General features: G+C 43.5%; 1 protein-coding gene across 1 annotated transcript in view; it reads right to left on the reverse strand.

The window, feature by feature from the left end:
* Window positions 1-21,923, reverse strand: part of LOC144772869 (coagulation factor XI-like) — a 297,549-nt gene that overhangs the window by 70,428 nt on the left and 205,198 nt on the right. Inside the window, exons 4-5 of the mRNA XM_078657511.1 lie at window positions 19,356-19,465; window positions 6,235-6,397 (exon numbers count right to left, since the gene is read on the reverse strand). Of these exons, the coding sequence (XP_078513637.1) occupies window positions 6,235-6,397; window positions 19,356-19,465 (273 nt within the window). The remainder of the gene's footprint in view (window positions 1-6,234; window positions 6,398-19,355; window positions 19,466-21,923) is intronic.

Below are 21,923 nucleotides of genomic sequence, written 5' to 3' on the forward strand. Positions count from 1 at the left end.
TTCCCCACCTTGCAAGTTAGGCCCAGAGTATCAAGGTTTGTGTGAATTCCCCACCTTGCAAGTTAGGCCCAGAGTATCCCCCTATCGACGCTGTCAAAGGCTGCTTTGTAGTCAATAAAGCAGACGAATAGCGGTTTGTTGATATTTTTGGAAGCGTCTATCAAAAGATAAAGGGCGAGAATGTTTGTTGTAGTCCACAGACCTTCCTGAAAGCCAGTTTGATTGATGGGAATTAGGGCTTTTGTCCTGAGCCCAGACTGTAAGTTCGTTTAGTAAGAGCCCAGCATAGAATTTGGCTTCAATATCAATTAAAGCGATAAGCCTATAGTTTTCTGGGTCAGTCATGGCGCCCTTTTTGTGGATCGGTGAAATGATTGATCCTTTCCAGGAGTCTGGGATTCTCGCAATTTCCAGGATGTTGTTGTAAAGGGGTAATAGTGCTTCAACCCAGTAGTTCGGGTCCTATTTAAATATGATTGGCGGAAGACCGTTGGGCCCAGGAGCTCCGTCTTTCCGACCTTTCATAATTCTGCCCCCGAGCTGCTTGGTTGTAAAGACGATGGCAAGGTCCGGTCCTTCGAGTCTGGAGTGCTGTTGGTCGCTTTGTAGCTCCAGTGAGACTTCCGTGGTTTCGCCGGCTTCTGTGTTGAAGTGACTCAATAGGTGCTTTGCCCAGATATCCTCAGTTATATATGAGTTAACTCCTAGAGCAGATGAATTCTCTAGGGTTCTGACGGTCTGCCAAAACCTGGCGCTGTTGTTGGTTTTTGCGTCGTATGTCAGTTTAGCCCATGTTGATCCGTCCCTTTCTTTTTTGGCGAGTCAAATTATTCTTTTCCTGCGAGCCTTGAGCCACCTTAATTCAGACTGGATGTTATCAACTGGGCCGTGTATACGGAGACTGCGCAATGCCCTGTTGATGTTGGTTTTTAACTCCCTTAGTTCTGCGTCCTGATATCGTGAGAGGTGGATTCTTTCGCATCGTGCCTGCTTGCATGAGGCGGCGCAGACATTTTTTGGTCTTACTATTCCTTCTGTTGACTTGTTTTTTGACTTCGTTGGGTCGAAGCTTTCCATGAAGTTCTCCCATGCCGTTAAACGGCTAGTGCTTAACTGCTTGATATCCTCCCATCTTTTTTTCGCCAGGGCCTGGAGTTGTTCTGGATCGCGAGTGTTGCATTTGATCCGCCGGTAGTTTGATGTTATCGTTAAGTTTGGGTCCTCCATTGGGTAAGTGGTTGCTGTTCCATGTGCATCGATTATAAACTCTTGGGGTTGATGGTCGCTGTAATCCTGCTTTCCGATCCAAAAACCTTTTATTAGGCTGAAGATCGATAGAGACGTGAACGTGTAGTCGATTGCGGTGTTAGATAGGGCAGTGTGGAAGGTGGCGGCCTGAGGGCGGTCTCCTACGAAACACCCGTTTAATGCAACCAAAGACAGATTCATCAGCTCGATCAGAAGGTCCCTCGAGATTTTGGATGGCTTGCCCCATCTGCAATCGGGTAAACAGACAAAATATCAACTAAAAAATATCGAATGGACATAATATCGAGTCCAAAATATAGGCTGGACAAAATATCGAATGGACAGAATATAGACATCAAAAATATCGTTTTGAAGGTAAGTAATGTAATATCGAATTTTAAAATATAGATAGTCAAAACATCGAAGTACATAATATAGGTCAATAAAAATATCGATAATTTAATAATATCGAATTTTTTTATAGTGTATTTTATGTGTTAAAAGTGTTCATTTATGTTATAATGTAATTTAATTAATGAATGTAATGTTATTTAAATTTTGCGTAATTTAATTCTGTAGCGGTTTGTGGGTTTATAGGGGAATAGGGTGGGAAGTAATTTAATTATAGTTAATTAAATATGTAAATTTATTTATTGATATTTGTTTATAATTAATTGTTAATTAATTTTTATTTTGTAATTAATTAAATGTTAATTGCCAATTAATTTTATTTAATTGATTAATTGATAATTATGTTAATTTAACTAATTTATTTTCTGTAGCGGGTTGTGGTTTTATAGGGGAATAGGGTGGGAAGTAATTTAATTATAACTAATTAAATATGTAAATGTATTTATTGGTATTTGTTTATAATTAATTGTTAATTAATTTTTATTTTGTAATTAATTAAATGTTAATTGCCAATTAATTTTATTTAATTGATTAATTGATAATTATGTTAATTTAACTAATTTATTTTCTGTAGCGGGTTGTGGGTTTATAGGGGAATCGGGTGGGAAGTAATTTATAATTAATTAAATATGTTAATTTATGTATTGTTATTTATTTATAATTAATTGTTAAATAATTGTTATTTGGTAATTAATTAAATTCTAATTGACAATTTTATTAAAATTATTAATTGATAATTATGTTAATTTTACTAATTTATTTTCTGTAGTGGGTTGTGGGTTTATAGGGGAATAGGGTGGGAAGTAAATTAATTATAACTAATTACATATGTTATTTTTTGGGGGGTATTTATTAGATTTTAATTGTTAAGTAACTTTTTAATTAATTAATTGTTAATTTATAATTAATTAGTATTAATAGATAACTAATTGTAATGATTAATTTAAATTAGTATTTGTAATTAATTAATTATTATGTTATATTACATTGGTTATTACTTTTTTATAGATATTAATATATATATTTTTTAAATAATATATGAAGTATCTACTTTCCCTACTGTTGCACTCACTGGAGTGGGAATAGTAATTGTTACCCATATGCTATCCAACGCTTTCCCTACTGTTGCACTCTCTGGAGTGGGAATAGTAATTTTTAGCCCTACCCTATCCAACGCTTTCCCTACTGTTGCACTCTCTGGAGTGGGAATAGTAATTTTTACCCCTACGCTATCCAACGCTTTCCCTACTGTTGCACTCTCTGGAGTGGGAATAGTAATTTTTACCCCTACGCTGTCCAACACTTTCCCTACTGTTGCACTCTCTGGAGTGGGAATAGTAATTTTTACCCCTACGCTATCCAGCGCTTTCCCTACTGTTGCACTCTCTGGAGTGGGAATAGTAATTTTTACCCCTACGCTATCCAACGCTTTCCCTACTGTTGCACTCTCCGGAGTGGGAATAGTAATTGTTACCCATACGCTATCCAACGCTTTCCCTACTGTTGCATTCTCTGGAGTGGGAATAGTAATTTTTACCCCTACGCTATCCAACGCTTTCCCTACTGTTGCACTCTCTGGAGTGGGAATAGTAATTTTTACCCCTACACTATCCAACGCTTTCCCTACTGTTGCACTCTCTGGAGTGGGAATAGTAATTTTTACCTCTACTCTATCCAACGCCTTACCTACTGTTGCACTTTCTGGAGTGTGAATAGTAATTTTTACCCCTACGCTATCCAACGCTTTCCCTACTGTTGCACTCTTTGGAGTGGGAATAGTACTTTTTACCCCTACGCTATCCAACGCTTTCCTTACTGTTGCACTCTGGAGCGGGAATAGTACGTTTTACCCCTATGATATCCAACGCTTTCTCTACTGTTGCACTCTCTGGAGTGGGAATAGTAATTTTAACTCTACGCTATCTAACGCCTTACCTACTGTTGCACTTTCTGGAGTGGGAATAGTAATTTTTACCCCTAGGCTATCCAACCCTTTCTCTACTGTTGCACTCTCTGGAGTGGGAATAGTAATTTTTACCCCTCCGCTATCCAACGCTTTCCCTACTGTTGCACTCTCTGGAGTGGGAATAGTAATTTTTACCTCTACACTATCCAACGCCTTACCTACTGTTGCACTCTCTGGAGTGGGAATAGTAATTTTTACACTTCCGCTATCCTACGGTAATAATATTGGATATTTTTTAATTATATTATGTTACTATATATATATGTTTTAACAAATATGATTGTAATTTTTTTACTTTAATTAATTATTTAATTATTATAAGGTAATTTAAGTATTTTTAAGTATATTGTTTTTAATAAAGTCGATATTTTTATAAACTATATTTTTGTAAACGATATTTTTTACTCGATATTTTTGTACTTACCTGTTTGTAGATACAAAGTCGATATTCTGTCTGTCGATATTTTGTCGCCGATATTTTTGCTAGTCAATATTATGTCCCTCGATATTATGTCAGTGATCCCTGCAATTGTCCTGGCATGGGATACCCCATGCTGCGTGACGTTCTGCTGCAGGACTATCCAGGTCAATCCCCCGTGTGAGGGACATGTTAAAATCCCCTGAGACTATATAGTTTGAAGATGGTTCCACAGTGATGAGATTTGTCAATTCGGCTACCAAAGTGTTTGCGCCGATTTTTTTTATTGTGGGGGTGAATATAGGAGTTAACAATTGTTGAGACTTCTTTGTTTCTGCGGCTTAATATTTCAAACTGTATTGTTTTTATTCCGTTTGTTGCGGTGTTTATGCTTGTTAGCTCCTTCACTGATGTAATGGATTTGATTGAAGCATAGGTTGTGAGCCCACCATTCAGATGCCCAAATTTTGAGTTTCTAGTCCCTGGGAGATGGTATGATTTGAAACCTTGTAAGCAGAAAGGCTCTTCCAGCCATGTTTCTTGTAATAGGATTATGTCGAATTGCTGGAGATACAATAATAATCCTTTCGTCAGAAGTTTTCGCACCCAAGCCATTTATGTTCCAGGAGCAGAATTTCAGCTTCGAGGAGCTTGTTGTTTTTTTTCCTCTCTGTCAATGAGCCTCAGGTCTACAGTTTATTGTTTTTGAGATCCATGACCAGTCGATTGAAGGTTCCCTTCCTCTTTCGTCCCGACCCTTCGAGGTGGTTGCTCTGCTGTGTTGGGTGGCCTCCACTGAGGAACTTCATGCTCCTTTGAGCACAGACTTGCAGGGACCGGGATTGGCATTATTTTGTGTCTTGTCGGCATTGGGTTCTTGCAATTGACCGAGAAGGGGTTCTGGATATCCCACTTCGTGATGAGCGTATAATCGAATCCCCCAGGCTTGCATTTGGGACGCCTCTTTAAGAATTTTCTCTGTTATATTCTGGTTAACCCAGATAGTTTTTGTTACTTCCTGGTCCGAGAGGTTTTTGAATGTTTCAAATTGAACAGATACTAAGTCTTGTGATCCAATCCCTGCCAGATTACTAATGGCGGTTAGTATTCAAAGAATATTCTCTCTGTTGAGGTTATCACCCCGGCCTTTAGATTTGTAATCAGGGATGAACAGTATTGACTGGGTAGGGTCCCGTCGGAGGCTATTTGCGGTGGTGACGAAGTGCGGGACCGTTTTCCTCTCCTCTGGGGAACAAGATGACTGTTTTGCTGGGCCCTCTCTGTTTCCTGATTCAGAACTTATCCCTTTCTTCCACCACCCTGGGTTGCAGGAGGTTAAGCTAACTAGGCCTCCCCTTATTACTGTTTCCATTTTTAATTTAGAATTTGCTGGACTTGTTAGCTTGGAGGAGGTCATTGAGGCTGCCTTTATGGCAGTGGTGGTTCCCCCTTTGATTGGAGATGCTGAGTTGTTTACTGACCATTCTGCAATGTTGGTGCTCGCAGATTGTTTCAGTTCCTTTAAGTGTATGATTCCTGTATTGTCTAGAGCTGTTGAGCCCGATGCCAAGACGGTGGTGGCATTGGGCTGGGGAGTTAGTCGCTAAAGAGTGGATGGTGTAAAGTGTTTTTCTGTTGTCACGACCAGAAGAAACCCCTTGCCCAAAAAGTTGGTTCTCGCCACGGCTCAGATCCACTATAGTGCTAAGCGGATCAAATATGTACGACTCCCTACCTATGGCTTGTTAGCATAATATAATTTAGAGTTCAGAATTCTGCCACCAAAGACTTTAATTTGCTGGAATTAATAAAAATGTTTATCTTTGTTTGAAAAAACCCACAACAATCTACAACAGCAGCAATCTACATACAAAATGTATTAGAATGTTACTGCAACTGCCAACTAAGAGCTGTTTACCTCTGTAGGTTGATGATTTGTGATGGGTAAGTAACGCTCTATAAATGCTGATAGATATACATTTGTGATTGCTTATATTAGTTGATATTGTGGAGTCCGTTTCTCTACCTGGCCTCACTGTGCCTGTGGCAAATAGTCCGAAGTTCTTATGTGAATAGGCGTGAGATTGAACTATACAGTGTCAAATTGTTCCACAACACACAATGTTGTACAAAATAAATAAAAAACACACACAATGTTGTTCCACAGTAATGCCACAACCTGTGTCCCTACCGCAGTTCTGGAGATGGATTATAATTCTCTGTAACATAAGTGAAGAATTGACAGTCAGGGGACTCGGTGCATGCATCCAGGCAATCTGTAGGGTCTTCTCGGATGGCAGCCCTAATGTCACTGCCAAGGAAATCAACGTCCTCGTAGGTGCTTGTGAAACAACCTTAAAGTAAGCAGAACAAAGTGAATCATACAAAGAGCTCACCTAATGTGTAACATTACTTAAAAAGTAGATTACAACAGATCAGGCACATTGAACATTTTCTGTTTATTACAGATTTTTTTAGTCTGGGTATTATTCAAGGGATACCCAATAAAATTATCTGAGTCTCTTAACGCAAGGAATTCCAGGTTAACGCAAGTACCACATTCATCCTTTACCCATGGACAGTGATAGGAGTACCAGAAAGCATGGTACCATCAATTCTTTCTTTGCAACATACAACTTGACCTCTATGAAGCAGACTTCATGAAAACTGAAACAGCCCTGGTCCTGCTGCTTTCACCAGCTTCTTGTGATCCTTTCAATCTGGCTACCCTGCAGGAGTATTACACTCCACATTCAGCTCATCATTGGTCTGAGGAAGAATAATCACTTTACCCTTTAAGGCCAGAATTATGATTTCTCTACAATCCAAAAATTCCAAGATTTACAGTACAATTTACAACTTGGTAATTGTCAGCATGTAGTCCGAACTAGTCAAAAAATGTATAATTTCCACTTGATCAATGCAACACACAAAGCTGTGTAAGTGCTTGGTATTCACAGAAAGTGGTGACTTTCCTATTTACCCTATGTGGGCACATTGTATGCAGTGGGAACTGCATGCATGCCTTATGTTAGGACATTTGTGGAATTGCACTTCCTTTAATAAAGAATTCCAGATCCATACACCAATTCAGTGAATTCAAACATTATTTTTCATAAACAATTTTTAGTAGTAATATATTTATTGTTTGGATTAAAAAAGTACAATATACATTTTTTCACACGTAACAGTTTTTTGGCACATAGTCAAGATATACACATACATAACTTAACATATATTTTGTAGAATCACAGTATTTTATTATTTGTTTTTTGATAATTCAGCACGAACAGTACAGCCAGGGAAAAGGGAAATAGGGACGAACAACAAACACAAATTTAAAAAAGGGGGGAAACACAACTACAGTCACAGTTTTACATCGATGATTAGCAGTACATGTTATCTATTGCAAGGCATTACACCTACAGACTAGACGTAATATGGGGCGATTATAGCACAGATCAATCGTCATACACTGCAGCCAGACATTCGAGGATTCTAGGTCTTGAGCATACAAGGCAAAGTATGGACTAAACCTTAGCTAACATGGTGAGGAACAAACTAGTATACAGTGGATTCCTAAACATCCAACCACAAGTATGAAATGAAATGAAATGAAACAAACACTTATAAAGCATGTAGCTACTCTAAAGCATCCCAGCGCTATCTGCGGCAACGGACAGACAAGACATCTTTACTGGTTGTTGACTCGGAAAAGCCAAGTTTTAAGGAGTTTTCGGAAAGGTAAATGGTTGGACTCCCGATGTAGCTGGGGAGGAAGGGCATTCCAAAGATTGATAATCAAAAGTCAGGGAACGATTCAGCCATATGCCCAGACTCTTGATCTGATTTTGGGTACTGGGGCAGGACCAAGACTGTTTGGCCACAGTAGCCCAGGATTAAAATTTGGCAGATTGCCTAGGAGCATGAGGTCCGTCTTGTCTCCGTTTAGTTTCAGGCAGGAGAGCTCCATCCATTTAGCTACCTTCTCCAGGCAGGGACCTAAGCTGGGAGACAGGTCATACAGCCCATCGCCTCTATATGGACTCCTTCAATCAGGCTTGCTCGACTCCCTCCCAGCCAGGTAGCTTTGATACAGGCCCCAGAAGCTTTTGGGTGCTTCTGAGGAGGTAGCAATTCACTATTAAACTCAGACTGTGTATTGCAGTTCAACATATCCTTTGACCACTCTGCAATAGTAGCTGCTGGCCCTCGGGCCCAGCGCATCACAATCCTGCGCTTAGCTAGCAGGATTTGCATGTCGATCAAACTTTGTGCGTCTTTACACAAGTGTCTCAAGTGCCCTAAGAGCACCAATCGCTGGTTTAGTGGTAGTGGAAAGGCAACAATCTCGGTCAACGTGTGGAATATAAGTCTCCAGAACGTAGCTATGTCAGGCCATAACCAGGGGGACATGCATAAACCCTGCTGGATCAGATCTACAACGCTCGCATTCTGCAGAATCTCGGAGTCCATATCTATGTAGCCTCACTGGCGTGTAATAAATTCTATTGAAGAACTTGAAATGTATGAGACGATGTATACCATTCAAGGAAGCGCTTTGCGTGACCTCACAACAATATCGCCAGGTGGTGTCATCAAGAGCCTCCCCAGATCATTTTCCCAATCCAGTCTAGCCTTAGTGAAATGATTTCTGCGGTAGTCCTGTATTATGCTGTAAATTTTGGAGACTACCTTACTGGGGGAGTCAGTTTGCAGCAAGAAGGAGAAAGGAGCTACTTCAGGCGGTTCCAACGCTTCCTCCCTCAGTAACCCATGTAAAGCATGTCAGGCTCTGTGGAAGTGAAACGTTGTAAGGGGAGAGAAGTTCCTCAGCCTCAACATCCTCCCACCTATGAGCTTTGCCTTCTGAGAACAAGTTCCTAATTTTAGTGAAATTGAGTGACTCTAAAACGTGAGCCACTTCCTTCTCCGTGCAGATCGGCAATCACGGCTTGGTGAGCAAAATAACGATGGATTAATCCGAGATCTGCGACTGGGGGTGAATGTTTTGCCATTGTGCAACATTCCGTCCATCATCTTGTGTGATCGGCAATCACTGCCATCACCCCACCGGAGTCAAGGGGGAGTACAATATTGAGCCCACCTACCTCTTCAGCAAGTTCTGCCAAGCATGTACAATAGAATTGACAGAATCAAAGATGCCAGGTCATCTAGCTGGAGCCTGAAATAATAGCGCAGTAAGCGGAAAAGGCACAGCTGCCACCTTTTTGATCTGCAGATGTGGCAAGCCAGCCTGCCTGCTGAAGAATCCAGTAATAAGCATGCAAGCACTGCTCCACCTGGTGATATAATTCTAAATCCGGAGCACCAAACCCACCCATAGAATAAGTTAATGAGAGTATGTCCATTTAGCGTGAGATTGCTTACCTGCCCAGACTAACTTCCCCAAGAGTGATCTGAGGGTACTGAAGAAGTGTGCTGAAAGCACCATTGGCACATTTAGAAACAAGAACAGGACACTTGGTAGCACCACCATTTTCATCAGGGAGTTGCGACCACCTCCTCTTCTAGTCTGGTGATCGCTTTGCCGTAATTCTCATGGAATACTATCTCAGGATTCGTACGAACCTGAATGCCCAGGTAGCGCACTGGCTCAGCAGGCCACGGTAAAGGGAAATCCAGCTCAATAGGCATCATGACCGGGGTCAGGGGAAAAATAGTTGATTTAGGCCAGGTATTTTGAGGTCTGAAAGTTCACCATATCTAAACACTTCCGTCAGCACCGGGGGCAAATTGGACTCTGGGTCTCTGATATAGAACAGCGTATCACCGGCATAAGTGGATACTATTTGGTTATATTCCGGAAAGCGAATCGCTCTATTCCCATGGTACTACCTGAGGGCGAAGGCCAGGGGCTCTGACACCAAAGCATTTAGCAACGGTGATAAGGGGCACCCCTGGTGAGTGCCTCTTGAGATCTTGATAGGGGCAGTGACAATGTCTCTAACCCTTATGCTAGCCGTAGGAGAATTGTATAGGACCGTCACTAATTGTGATAAGATATCCCCCACCCCTAAACGTTTCAACACTGACATCATGAAGGCCCATTCAACTGAATCAAAGGCGTTTTCAGTGTCCCAAAATACCGCTTCAGCCTTGGTCTCTGGATTAGTGTGCTGTATTGCCCCAAACACAGTGCGCAGATTATAAGTCGGGTTGTATCCTGGTACAAACCCCACTTGCATTTGTCCAACCAAAAGAGGCACCAGAGGGGCCAAATTGCTAGCCAAGATTTTAGCAAAAAGTTGTGTGTCTACATTGAGGAAAGACAGAGGCCTGAATGACGAACATTCGTTTGGGGGGTTTGCCTGGTTTCAACAGCGTGACAATTAATGCTTCCCACATGGAGGATGGCATCTCCCATTTCACGCCCATTTCCTCAAAGAGGGCGAATAAATGTGGGACGAGGAGCTCCTTAAACTCCTTACAGAAAGCAACAGTGAGGCCGTCCTGCCCAGGGGCACCACTTCCAGCGGGCATTATCTTTATGGCAGCAAGAATTTCCCTAGAGTCGAGTGGCTTCATGAGATATTCCCTGTGTTTATACGTCAGCAATGGCAGACGGATGTGCTCTAGATATTCTAGGAGCACTGTATCATCAGTGGATGCTCTAGAACAATACAATTTTGAATAGTACTGACTGAATCTTGCTGCAATTTCAGATGGATCTCTGAGTAACTCACCTGTCGCTGCTCGTATTTCCGTAACCCCAGCCATCTCCCTTCTATGACGCAGCAGGGCAGCTAAAATGGCACCAAGCCCGTACCCCCTAGCCGTATGTTTTGGCGACCGCATAATACCCCTTGTGTTTAACCTTACTATCAGTGATTTCATGATATTCTTCCAGTGTTTTTTTGTATTCACCCATCGCCTGATCATGTTCACCAGACAATGCCTCATGCTCTAGGCCTGCCACTTTTTCCTCAAGTGTGGCCCACCTACCTCTCAGAGAGCAGAGAACCCCAGAATGTTTAGATATGGCTATCCCTCGGATGTATAATTTAAAGGTCTCCCACACCGTGGAAAAATGATCTACAGATCCAATATTTTTTCAAAAAATGACTCAATGGCTGTTGAGATTTCAGATTTGAAAACACTGTCCAGCAATGAGTATGGAGGAAACCGCCACTGGAAGGGGCAGGTCTAGCCTAGGGGCACTCTATTTCCAACAAAATAGGTGAATGGTCCGAGTAAGATCGGGGGTGGATTATACAAACGCGGACCGAGTAGTGACTGAACCCCCCCACCCCTCGTGAACACATGCACCAGACATATCGTAATCACAGTTTGTTAGCTGCATCGGCAATAGCCCTGGACGTGACCTATGGGGGCCGGACTGCGCCCCTGAGCGGTCCAGTGCCGGGTCCAGCACACAATTAAAATCCCTACCCCAAAGTTGCAATATCGAGGTATTACCTCTCAGCTGCTCGAGCAGACTACAATAAAACTGTGGATTATTAAAATTAGGACAGTACACATTAACAAAAAGTAAATCGAGACCCCGTTTACTACATCTGGTAATAGTAAATGTGCCCCTAGCATCTGTCTCGATCGCTGCCAGCGAGAACCCTTACTTGAGATTAACCCATGTAAGCACCCCTCCAGCATGAGTAGAAAAACCGGCTGCATGATAGAGGCCCTGCAATTGCCTGTGCGATAACATTTTACTGGCCAGGGGCAAATGTGTCTCCTGTAAGAGCGCAACATCGATCTTGTGTCTCATAAGGTAAGCAATCACTTTACGTAATTTCCTAAAGTCGTTGAGGTCCCTGATGTTCCATGTAAGGAACCGTACTCTATTTCCCCGTTCCTGCACCATAATGAATTTTAAGTGAGTATTCTAGCACTGTGTATGTCCACCATACCACCTCAGCACTCATAACTGTAAATCTGCCTTGCACGTGAATGACATGAGGACCATGAAAGCACTGTGACCTTAAAACAAAACCTCATAACACCCACCAAAACCCATGCCATGCAAACCCCAATTAAGCATGGACGAAGTACCTCACCTCCCCACACAATGAAACATGATTGAACACGAGTTACTGCATCGATTGGGGAACTTTTCTTGGCCAATAGCCATACAGCGAGTAACAAGCAGGGGCAGATGTTGCTGCACCGTCGCGGAAAGCTTGCACAAATACAAGTGGAACTTTGCCATCTAAGTACATAATGTAGTTCAGACCACTAACAACAGAGAGAGCTACAAAAGAGCAGGAGCTGCCCGCCACCCCCCCAAAAGGACTTCTAGTCAGGATCAAGACATATCAAACACAATCCGCTGCTAGTTCAATGGCACAGTATCTGTCCCAAAAGACGCAGTCCACCATCTCCGAAGGTCTTATAACAATAGACCCTTTGAGCATTTAGGAAGTAGGCAGCGTTCCGCTATCCCCTGCTACCGTGGAAACCAGGCTCAGTTCAGCCTACCTCATCAGGGAGTTGACATGGGTACAAAACCCTTGCAGGTTAGTCTTGCTCTTCCAAACTGCCACCAGCCACCTTTGCCAGCTTCTCAGAGTCGCTGTTTTGCTTGCCAGTCTTGGTGTAATCCTTAAAGGCTTTCTGCAATGACTTAGGATCTACAAATATTTTCGACTTGCTGTTCATGGTGACCCTTAGTCTGGCCGGGTAGAGCATAGCGTACTCCAGGTTGTGCTCCCGCAACCGTCATTTCAAAGGGGCAAACTGCCGTCTGGCCTCCGGTACTCTCATGGTGAAGTCAGGGAAGAGTGGGATTGAGGAGCCCTCATAGTGCAGTTCTCGCCTCTCCCTGGCTTGCCTCAACGCAGCATCCCTGTCCCTATAATTCAGTAATTTGGTGATGACAGGATGCAGAGGCGCGCCAGGAGGTGGCCTGGGGCCGAGGGAATGATGGGCCCATTCAACCACAAACATGGCGGAGCAGGTGTCTCTGCTCAAGAGGGAAACCAATAGCTTCTCAAAGAATGTCTCCATATTGCTAGTGGCTGTAGTTTCCGGAAGGCCTATAATGCGGATATTGCACCTCCTGGATCTGGCCTCCAAGTCGTCTGCCTTATCCTGCACAGCTGTAAGGAGTTTCCCTATCTGTTTTTGAGCGGTATCTGTCTCCGTCTGCGCCTCTTTCACTTTAGTAGCATGTCGCTCAGCCATATTCAAGCGTTCGGCGTGTTTATTAAGCCGCTCTGAGATACGGTCCACGCGATTGGCCAGAGAGTCGATTTTGCCGTCTTTGGTGGTCAGACTTTTCTGCATTGCTGCCAATGTTTGGCGAAGCTCCCCAGCCAATTCCTCTGCTGTATCCTTCTGTTTTCCAGGAGACAGGTCTACATTCATCTCTCTATGCCTCGACTTAAGCTGCTCAAAATGTAGCTTGGGATGTGATCTGTCTACCTTGCCCATCTTAATTGGCATTCCCAGTCGCGCTGTCGTCTTTTCAGGGCTCAATAACAGACCGTGCACCTCCCACAGTAGTATTAGGCAGTTCCGCAAGTCTCCCCAGACCCCAGGTAGGGCCCAATCCAAGCTTGGAGGCCACTCTCAGATCAAGCTTGGCAGGGTCAGGCTCCCTGGGCAGCAAAAACAGCCGGATGAGGGTCTGGACTCACTGCCGGAGCTTAGCCAGATCGAAGCTAAGGTATTCATGGGGGACCTCCTGGACCATAAGATTTCCAAAATGTATCAGTCCCTAGTTACGCACTGTTCCCCCTCTTTGCAGTGTCTGAGGGAGGCCTGGGAGGGTGATGTGAGTCAGATGGAGGAAGAGAACTGAACAGAAGCTTTGGCCTCCCCGCAAGAGGCGGTTATTGCAGTGAACCTGCGGCTTATTCAATTTAAATACCTCCACTGGGTTTATTTTAACAGGGTTAGGCTTTGGAGGGCAGGCTTGGTGGCTTCCCCAGTGTGTCTCCGCTGCGGGCCTGAAGAAGGGACCCTGATGCATACTGTATAGCATTGCACAGCGCTAGTACGCTTCTGGAGGGGGGGGGTTCTTGCCTGCCTCACTGAAGTTCCAGGGTGGGAGCTTCCTCACTCACTGAAGGTTGTTCTCATTCATGTGATGGAAGGGATAGGGGGCAACATCTATAAGCGACATCTCATGCTCCTCGGCTTTACCATAGTGAAGAGAGATATAGCTAGAGCCTGGAAGCCGGTAGCCGCCCCCCTCGATCTCGATTTAGAAAAGTGGCCTGGACTTTTGTATGGGCCTTGAGATCCCCATCTTTGAGGCTAGAAGGTGCCATCGGAAGCATTATAAGATTTGGAGGCGCTGGGTGGATTATCGAGGTCTGGAGCTGGAGCCGGGGGGGCCGGGCCATGACCCGGAGTAACCAGTTGGCCTCTCCCGTTCCCTGCACTCCCTTATGTGTGGTTTGTGATCCCTCAGTAGAAAATGGTTTTGTGAATGTTGAGTTCTTGTGCAGATTGATGGCAGCCTGGGCCAGTAATATGTTGTTCCGGAATAGGGAGACGGTGTGCCGGGGGGTGGGCAGGGAGGTGGGGTGGGTGGGTGTTCCCAGGAATTAATTTTATTTGTATTGCCTTTCATATTCTCCTGTCTTTAAATAAGCAAAATGGTCAAAGTCCTCTTTTTTTGCTTCTTGCATGCGGCAGTTGTCTCTGGGATTCAGAGGTCTGCATCAAATGTGTAATTTCTGACAAATAAAATCTGTTTAAAAAAAAAAACAGCCGGGTGAGGTGAAAAGTAAAATGGGGTGGGAGGGGAGGAGGGAATCACCTCCAGGCCGCAGATGGTGTATGGCAGCTGGTCGCCAACAGTCTGCGAGAATGCGGGTTGTGTTGTGTCTCTCCTGGGGTGTGTGCGTCATTAAGAGGCCCTCTCTCACAGAGCAGGCGCCTCAGTGTCTCTTCCTCACCAGGTCTCAAGCCGGGGCCATGGTGACCGGTGAACCGTGACCAATCCAGATCCCGGCCTGCAGTCCAGAGGCCCGCACAGCTATGCAAACTGCATTTTTTCCTGTAGTGGGGAGCACCAAACAACCAAGGATCCACAACCAGTCACCTCCAGGCCCATTAGCATGCGGCCGTTGTCTCTGGGATTTAGAGGTCTGCATCAAATGTGTAATATTTGAAAAATAAAATCTGTTTAACCCCTTCAGTGCTGGCAGGATTCCCCCGCTGTGCTGGGGGACGGGGGGCACGTACGGTGCTCCGGTGCTCATGACAAGGTCAGCTCGTCATGAGCTACATCTCGACCGTGCCCGTTTCAATGGAACGGTCAGCACAGCAGGGAAATCAGCCCAGCATGCGAGCGTTCCATCAAACGGGCGCGGTCATGACGAGCTTAGCTCGTCATGAGCACCGGAGAGGCGTAGCTCATGACGAGCTGAGCTCGTCATGAGCACTGAAGGGGTTAAAAAAAAAATAAACAGCTGGGTGAGGCGAAAAGTAAAATGGGGGTGGAAGGGGAGGGGGGAATCACCTCCAGGCCACAGATGGTGTACGGCAGCTGGTCGCCAACAGTCCACGAGAATGCAGGTTGTGGTGTGTCTTTCCTGGGGTGTGAGCATCGTTAAAAGGCCCTCTATCACAGAGCAGGCGCCTCAGTGTCTCTTCCTCACCAGGTCTCAAGCCGGGGCCGTAGTGACCGGTGAACCGTGACCAATCCAGATCCCGGTCTGCAGTCCAGAGGCCCTGCACGACTATGAAAACTGCATTTTGTCCTGGACTGTGGAGCACCAAGCAACCAAGGATCCACAACCAGTCACCTCCAGGCCCATTAGCAGTCGGCAACTGGCAGAATTCTCACCCATTAGGAAATAGGATCTCTCTCCGAGAGCCTCTTGCCACTCGCTTCTCACCTCTCCGTAGGACGGGCCGGGCAGCCGATCCACTCCTCCTCTTGATGGCATCCCTTTGGTGCAGTGCCCAGCCGCAGCTCGCAGCCCGAGTCCCACGCCACCGCTCAATATATTTTAATGGCGGAGGGCGCAGACCACCTCGGAGGCCCCCAGCAACATCAAAGGCGCACTTCCCTTAGCGGCGGCAGTCTGTCCAGGCAGTTAGCACCCGCACCCAGCAAGCAGTGTACCCACTCCATCCTCGCTGACTCCGGTGCTAGGCCGCTCCGACAGGCCCGATAGGCCTCTCATGACCGTAACTCAGCAACGCAGCACGGCTGCACCGAGGGAGATGGCAAGCTCACCTGCAGATAGCACTCTGCAAGTGCTCTCCAGGGGATAGAGCGAGCGTCTAATTGGTGGTCCAGATGTTAGGATACATACCTGTCGGATTGTTACGTTGGCTTGCGGAGCTTGCCGAGCTTGCTCAAAGAACAGCCATCTTGAGTCCAGGCAAGCTCCACCCCCCTCTAATTCAAACATTATTAGGAACGCTTTTCTACTCTCCCCATGGCATATGTAACTGGATTTCTTGGATTTCCAGATTAGTGAAGGAAAAGCATTACACTTGCTTGAGAACACCAACAAACATACGATTTTGGAGATATGTAACTACATTCTGAATCCATTTCTTTGTTCACTCCTGTGAACCTAGTTTCCGTTGAAAACTAAGTGTATGTAGTATAAGCATCTGTTTCTACACTATGCAGTAGAATATTAAACTTACACAAAAGCATTCAACATGTTTCATTCCTACAGACAACAGCATAAAGTAGGTGTTTGATAATAATCACTACTTCAGTTGCAAGTTTGTCACAAGAAAAAGGTGGATTGAGACAATAATTAATATTGTTTACATGTAGTACCTGTTGATATTTATTAATTAATTTCATATTATGGGGTTCTACGGCACTCCTATAAGTACTGCTCGAAGGTCTTTGTGTGAAGGGGTCATCTAAGGCTGACAATAATGAATGTAATCCAAGGTTTTGTTTTGAGTATGTTGGGCAACTGTTATGCCTTTTGTGATGCACAAACAGTAAGGAAGTTTGGGATAATGCTGATGTATGGATGTGAAATACATATGTTGGAAATTAACCAAATGTAACATTTACTGACACTATGTACTCAGAAAACTCAGGCTGATTATTGTGGCAGTGGCTTAGAGTAAATTGTTTCAGAGTAGAGTGAAAAAGATTAGAATGGAGTGGTGCAGAGTAGAGTGGAATGGTATAGAGTAGTGGTGTACGGTGCATTGGTGTGGAGTGGCGTAGAGTTGAGTGGCGTGGAAAGGAGTGAAGTGAAGTGGTGCTCCTTTACAAGGTATGTTTAAAACATCAAGAATAAAAAACCAAGTATGAAGAATTGAGAAATACAGCTCACTCTAATAGTTTATCATTAGTTTTTTAGATATAATTGATGCAAATTGTAATATGCGTACTGCAACGCTACGTTAACCAATCCAAGCATGTAAATCATATGCTGCTAGTGGGTCTGTATAACTTATTGTGTCACCCAGTTAAATAGCACTTTAAACAGGTCTTAGGCCTGCCATGGCAGCCTGAATGCAATATCACATTGCCATGTCGACTTGGCATTTAAAACCCCTCGCCTAGTCTTAAAGAACCCTTTTATCACAAATACGCCATCACTAAGGTCGGCCATAGGTAGCCACAGGGGCAGGGTGCTGTGTAATTAAAGGTTGGACATGTACTTTTAAGTTTTACATGTCCTGGTAGTGAAAAACTCCCAGATTCGTTTTCCACTACTGTGAGGCTTACTCTTCCTATATGATAACAGGGGATTTGTAATTACATTTAATTCGCTGCAACTCCTAATTGAGAGGACGTAGATATGTCATGTTTGGTACCGATGGAATTTTAATGATAAACCCTCTTTAATGGTAAAATCTGATATTTTATTACAATTTTGAAAATGGCAGTTTAGATAGTTCAATCAAACACCTACATGCATGCCACTACTGATATCAATTCATCCTTACCATCAAACACCATGAAACTCACATTTCAATTGGAATGATCATATTTCTTTTTTCTTGATTGACATACTTATTTTCGAGAAATTATCAAAAAGGAGTGAGTGAATTATTTATCTATTTGAAACACACATTTGTCACAAAACATTACAATACACAGAGACACTAAGTAACAAGTGTTACAATTTTTTTTAAAACAAATCACAAACAAAACATCAATCTTCATTGCTCAGGTTCTGTAATAATGAAAACAATTTGTTTTTTTAAATGAAAAAACCCCTTCACGCTGGTGTTACAACACCCTGTTTCACTTCTTTCTACAAGGGCAATACCAAACAGTGTACCTATTGAGCTCAAGAAGAAAAATCCCAATTGTAATTTAACTGAATTCACACTATGAGCATCAGTGGTAATGTATACATAGAACACTTGTTTGGTGGAAAAATGTTGACGCGTTTCGAACCCTAATGTATATCTTTAGGGGTTCTCCTCAGCACTCAGATGACACAAAAGACCTCCTTTTTCCAAAATTATCCTTTCAGATTGAATTTTGCCCCAACTTCACGATGTTCTATTCTATTCTATTCTATGACTCAATTTTTCTAAATTGGTTTGGAATTTTTCGTGTTGTGTTTTCACTTTATTACTGTTTGTGTGCTGCATAAATACTGTACACATTGCCTCTAAGTTAATCCTGACTGCTTTTTGTGCCACGCTACCCAGGGTTAGGCACGGGTCAAATGAGGGACTTATTGTGGTTCACCCTGCAATGGATTGTGGCTGTTGCATGACCAGGACTCACACCCCAGTCAATCAACAACCCAATTTCTCACAAAGTGTTGTGTAAGGCAAACAAGAATGAAATCCAAGGTTTTGTGTTGAGAAGGTTGCACAACATCTATGCCTTTGGTGGTGCAAAAATAGTAAAGTAGTTGGGGATATCTCTGACATATAGAGGTGAAGCCTATAGTTTGAAAATTAACCAATTGTAAAAATTTTTTACTGACACTGTGTGCTTCACAAGGTATGTTCAAAACATCAAGAATGAGGATTTAAATATAAAGATTCAAGAATCAAGGCATACCACTTAGTCTAGAAGTCTATCCGTTTTTTTAAAATACATATTGATGCAAATTGTAATATGCATACTGAAACACTAAATACATTAACAAAAAAGAAAGAAAGAAAGGAATATAAAGTATTGTTAACATTTATCTAAGACCACATGTTTGTTAAATATCACGTTTGATAATGTTGCTTTTATATCTGCATTACAAATATATAAAACCGTACAAACTGTTTCCAGACTATAAACCTCATATAAGGATGAAAAGTAAGGACACTTAAGTCGTTATTATACACATGTGCAACCTTCATCTAATAGTCAAATAAAAACAGATTGTACAGATGATTCCAAGGGGAAGTGACAATTTATACAATACATACTATGTTGCTTTGGGTCAACTGTGGATACACGAAACCCAGACACAGCATTTGCCAAAGTGGTTCTGCTTACTGGAAGCCCATTGCTAGTGTATTTCAGAAAACAGGAAAAGCTGCAAGGGAAGAAATTAAAAAGCAAATATGAAACATTGATGTAACTGTAGTACAAAAAAACAAGCACTTTGTTAATATTTGCACTTGATAGTCAATTCATTTTTACTGCACTACAACCCCTAACATTACTAAACATCATTGACAGTACATAAATTAAAAAAACAAAAAAAATGACAGATACTTGAAAACTATGTCATAAATATCATATGAATATAAATTCTACCAAATGGTGTCTGCCTGTTTATTGATGGTCTGTTTGGTTGCGAGTTTGAGAGAATGCCAGCAGGTTTGTGCATGTGTCTGCCTATGTGAGATCTATGCATATATCTCCATGAGCGACTGCAGGAGGTGAATTGGGATTCATCACTGTGTACTCTGTGCCTAAGTGGCTACCCATGTGTGTGGATGGTATGCCATGGTGTGTATGTGACTTATGAGCTTGTTACGAGTCCGGCTGTCCACAGTACACCAGACTTCAGGGGCGCTGCGGTGACGGTCTTCGTTCCGCCCTATTAGGACCAGAGTGGTCGGACCGCCCAGGGACCACTGCAACCACCAGGGACCAGAAATTCCTGGCGGTAGCACGGCGGTCTTGAGGCCACAATATGCTTGGTGAGGCCGCTGCGGCCCCGCCAAGCGTATTATGAGTTTCCTCACCACCAGACTAGCCCCTAGTGCCTCATGCCATGTGCCCTCCTGCATGCATGCACACCAGTACCTGCACGGCATGGACTGCAGCAGTCCATGCCATGCAGGTACTGCCTTTGATGTTCCCACTGCGGTGACAATTTCTGGGAACGCCAAGGAACCACCCGCCAGACAGGAGACAACTCCTGATCTGGTGGGCAGTTTCTACATGTGTTTGGTGCTGCGGTCGTAGGGTGGTCCCGATCCTGCCCCGCCAAACACATAATAATGCCCATAGTTGTATGGATGGTGTGTTAGGGTGTTGATGTAACACAGTGTGCTTTATTTATTTTAAGCAAAGTGTAATCCAACAGGTTGCAAACAAACAGTTTAGCACAATAGGGAGATACAAATCAGAGTTTGTGATGCACTACGCACATGGATTATCAGCTTACAATTAGACAACAATTGTACTAAACTATGTATGGCACTAATGCGTGCATTCTGTGCCCTCTTAACAATACACTTAGGTTAGCCCGGGTACCATGCGTGGCGCACCCAGACATGAGTGTAGTTAAACAATGGGCTGCAAAATGACCCATCAAACTATAATCCGTCATAAAACTATACACACATTTGGCAATGAACTGTAGATGACACTTACATATACCCTGGTCTTGTTCACCCTCATACATAATGCTGAACAAAGACTTCACTGAAGTTAAACAATACAGTACATGACACCCGCTGAGCTCCAAAGAAGGAGGCAATATACCCCCCAAATGACGACGTTATGAGAGTATTCACATCCAAAAGCATTTAATTACAATAGGAAAACAGCACCCATACAGCACAGTCACAGAGGTTTACAAACAGAATGTCTAACAACCTCAAGCAAATGATCTCCCATATCAATCTAGAAACTCAATCCATAACAGAGACAGCAAAAGCAGACGTACTGCCCATGGCAATCTCTTGGTAAGCCAATAAAAGGGACAGGCCATGGCCTTGCAGAGGGCAATAATTTTTGACAGACATAGGGCCCAATTTAGATCTTGGCACACGGTTACTCTGTCACAACAATGATGGATATCACATCCACCGAAATGAAAATTCCAAGACATCCTCTGGGATTTATATTTTGGTGGACGGGATATCCGTCACCAAGATCTAAATCAGGCCCATAGTTTTGGATGTACCTGCAATTTTCTGACCCATCAGGATGAGATCAATTGACCAGCCTGCTTTCAGTAGCTCCACACGGTGGGAATTCCCACACTATATGGAAGAGGTTTCCCTCTGCTGGGCAATATTTCTGACAAAGTGCAGAGCTACAGCTATAAATCCTATAAAATCTGAGAAAAGGGACCCACGACTGGGTATACCAATCCCATGCATAAGGATTGATTGGCATATGGCTGGGTTTAAACTGGAATGACGTGGCATGCAAAGAAATGCTGGATTTAACCCAGATCTAGAACTGGGTAAATGTTTGATTTGTTCAGTATCCGTCATCTGTTTCTTTTACATTTGTAGCCCTAAACGGGAAGGGTATGCCCAGACGTAGGTCCTGTGTTCGCTACTCCATCAAATTGGAGCTGAATTATAAGGACAGATAGTGTCCCCCTGAGGAACAGAATGGAGCTTCCCTGGGTGATTGCAATATAGAGAACGCATCCAGGTGACCATACACAAAAAAAACGGACCACCTATGACACCCTCAGGAGGCCCGCCACAGTTTCTTTATTCAAACTCTACCCCACTGCACCCCAGGACAGCACCATGGCATCATCAGACCTGGCCGGCTGGGGGGACCGCAAGGAGTAATAA

Source organism: Lissotriton helveticus, chromosome 1_1, assembly GCF_964261635.1.
Source record: "Lissotriton helveticus chromosome 1_1, aLisHel1.1, whole genome shotgun sequence".
NCBI classification, from domain to species: domain Eukaryota; kingdom Metazoa; phylum Chordata; class Amphibia; order Caudata; family Salamandridae; genus Lissotriton; species Lissotriton helveticus.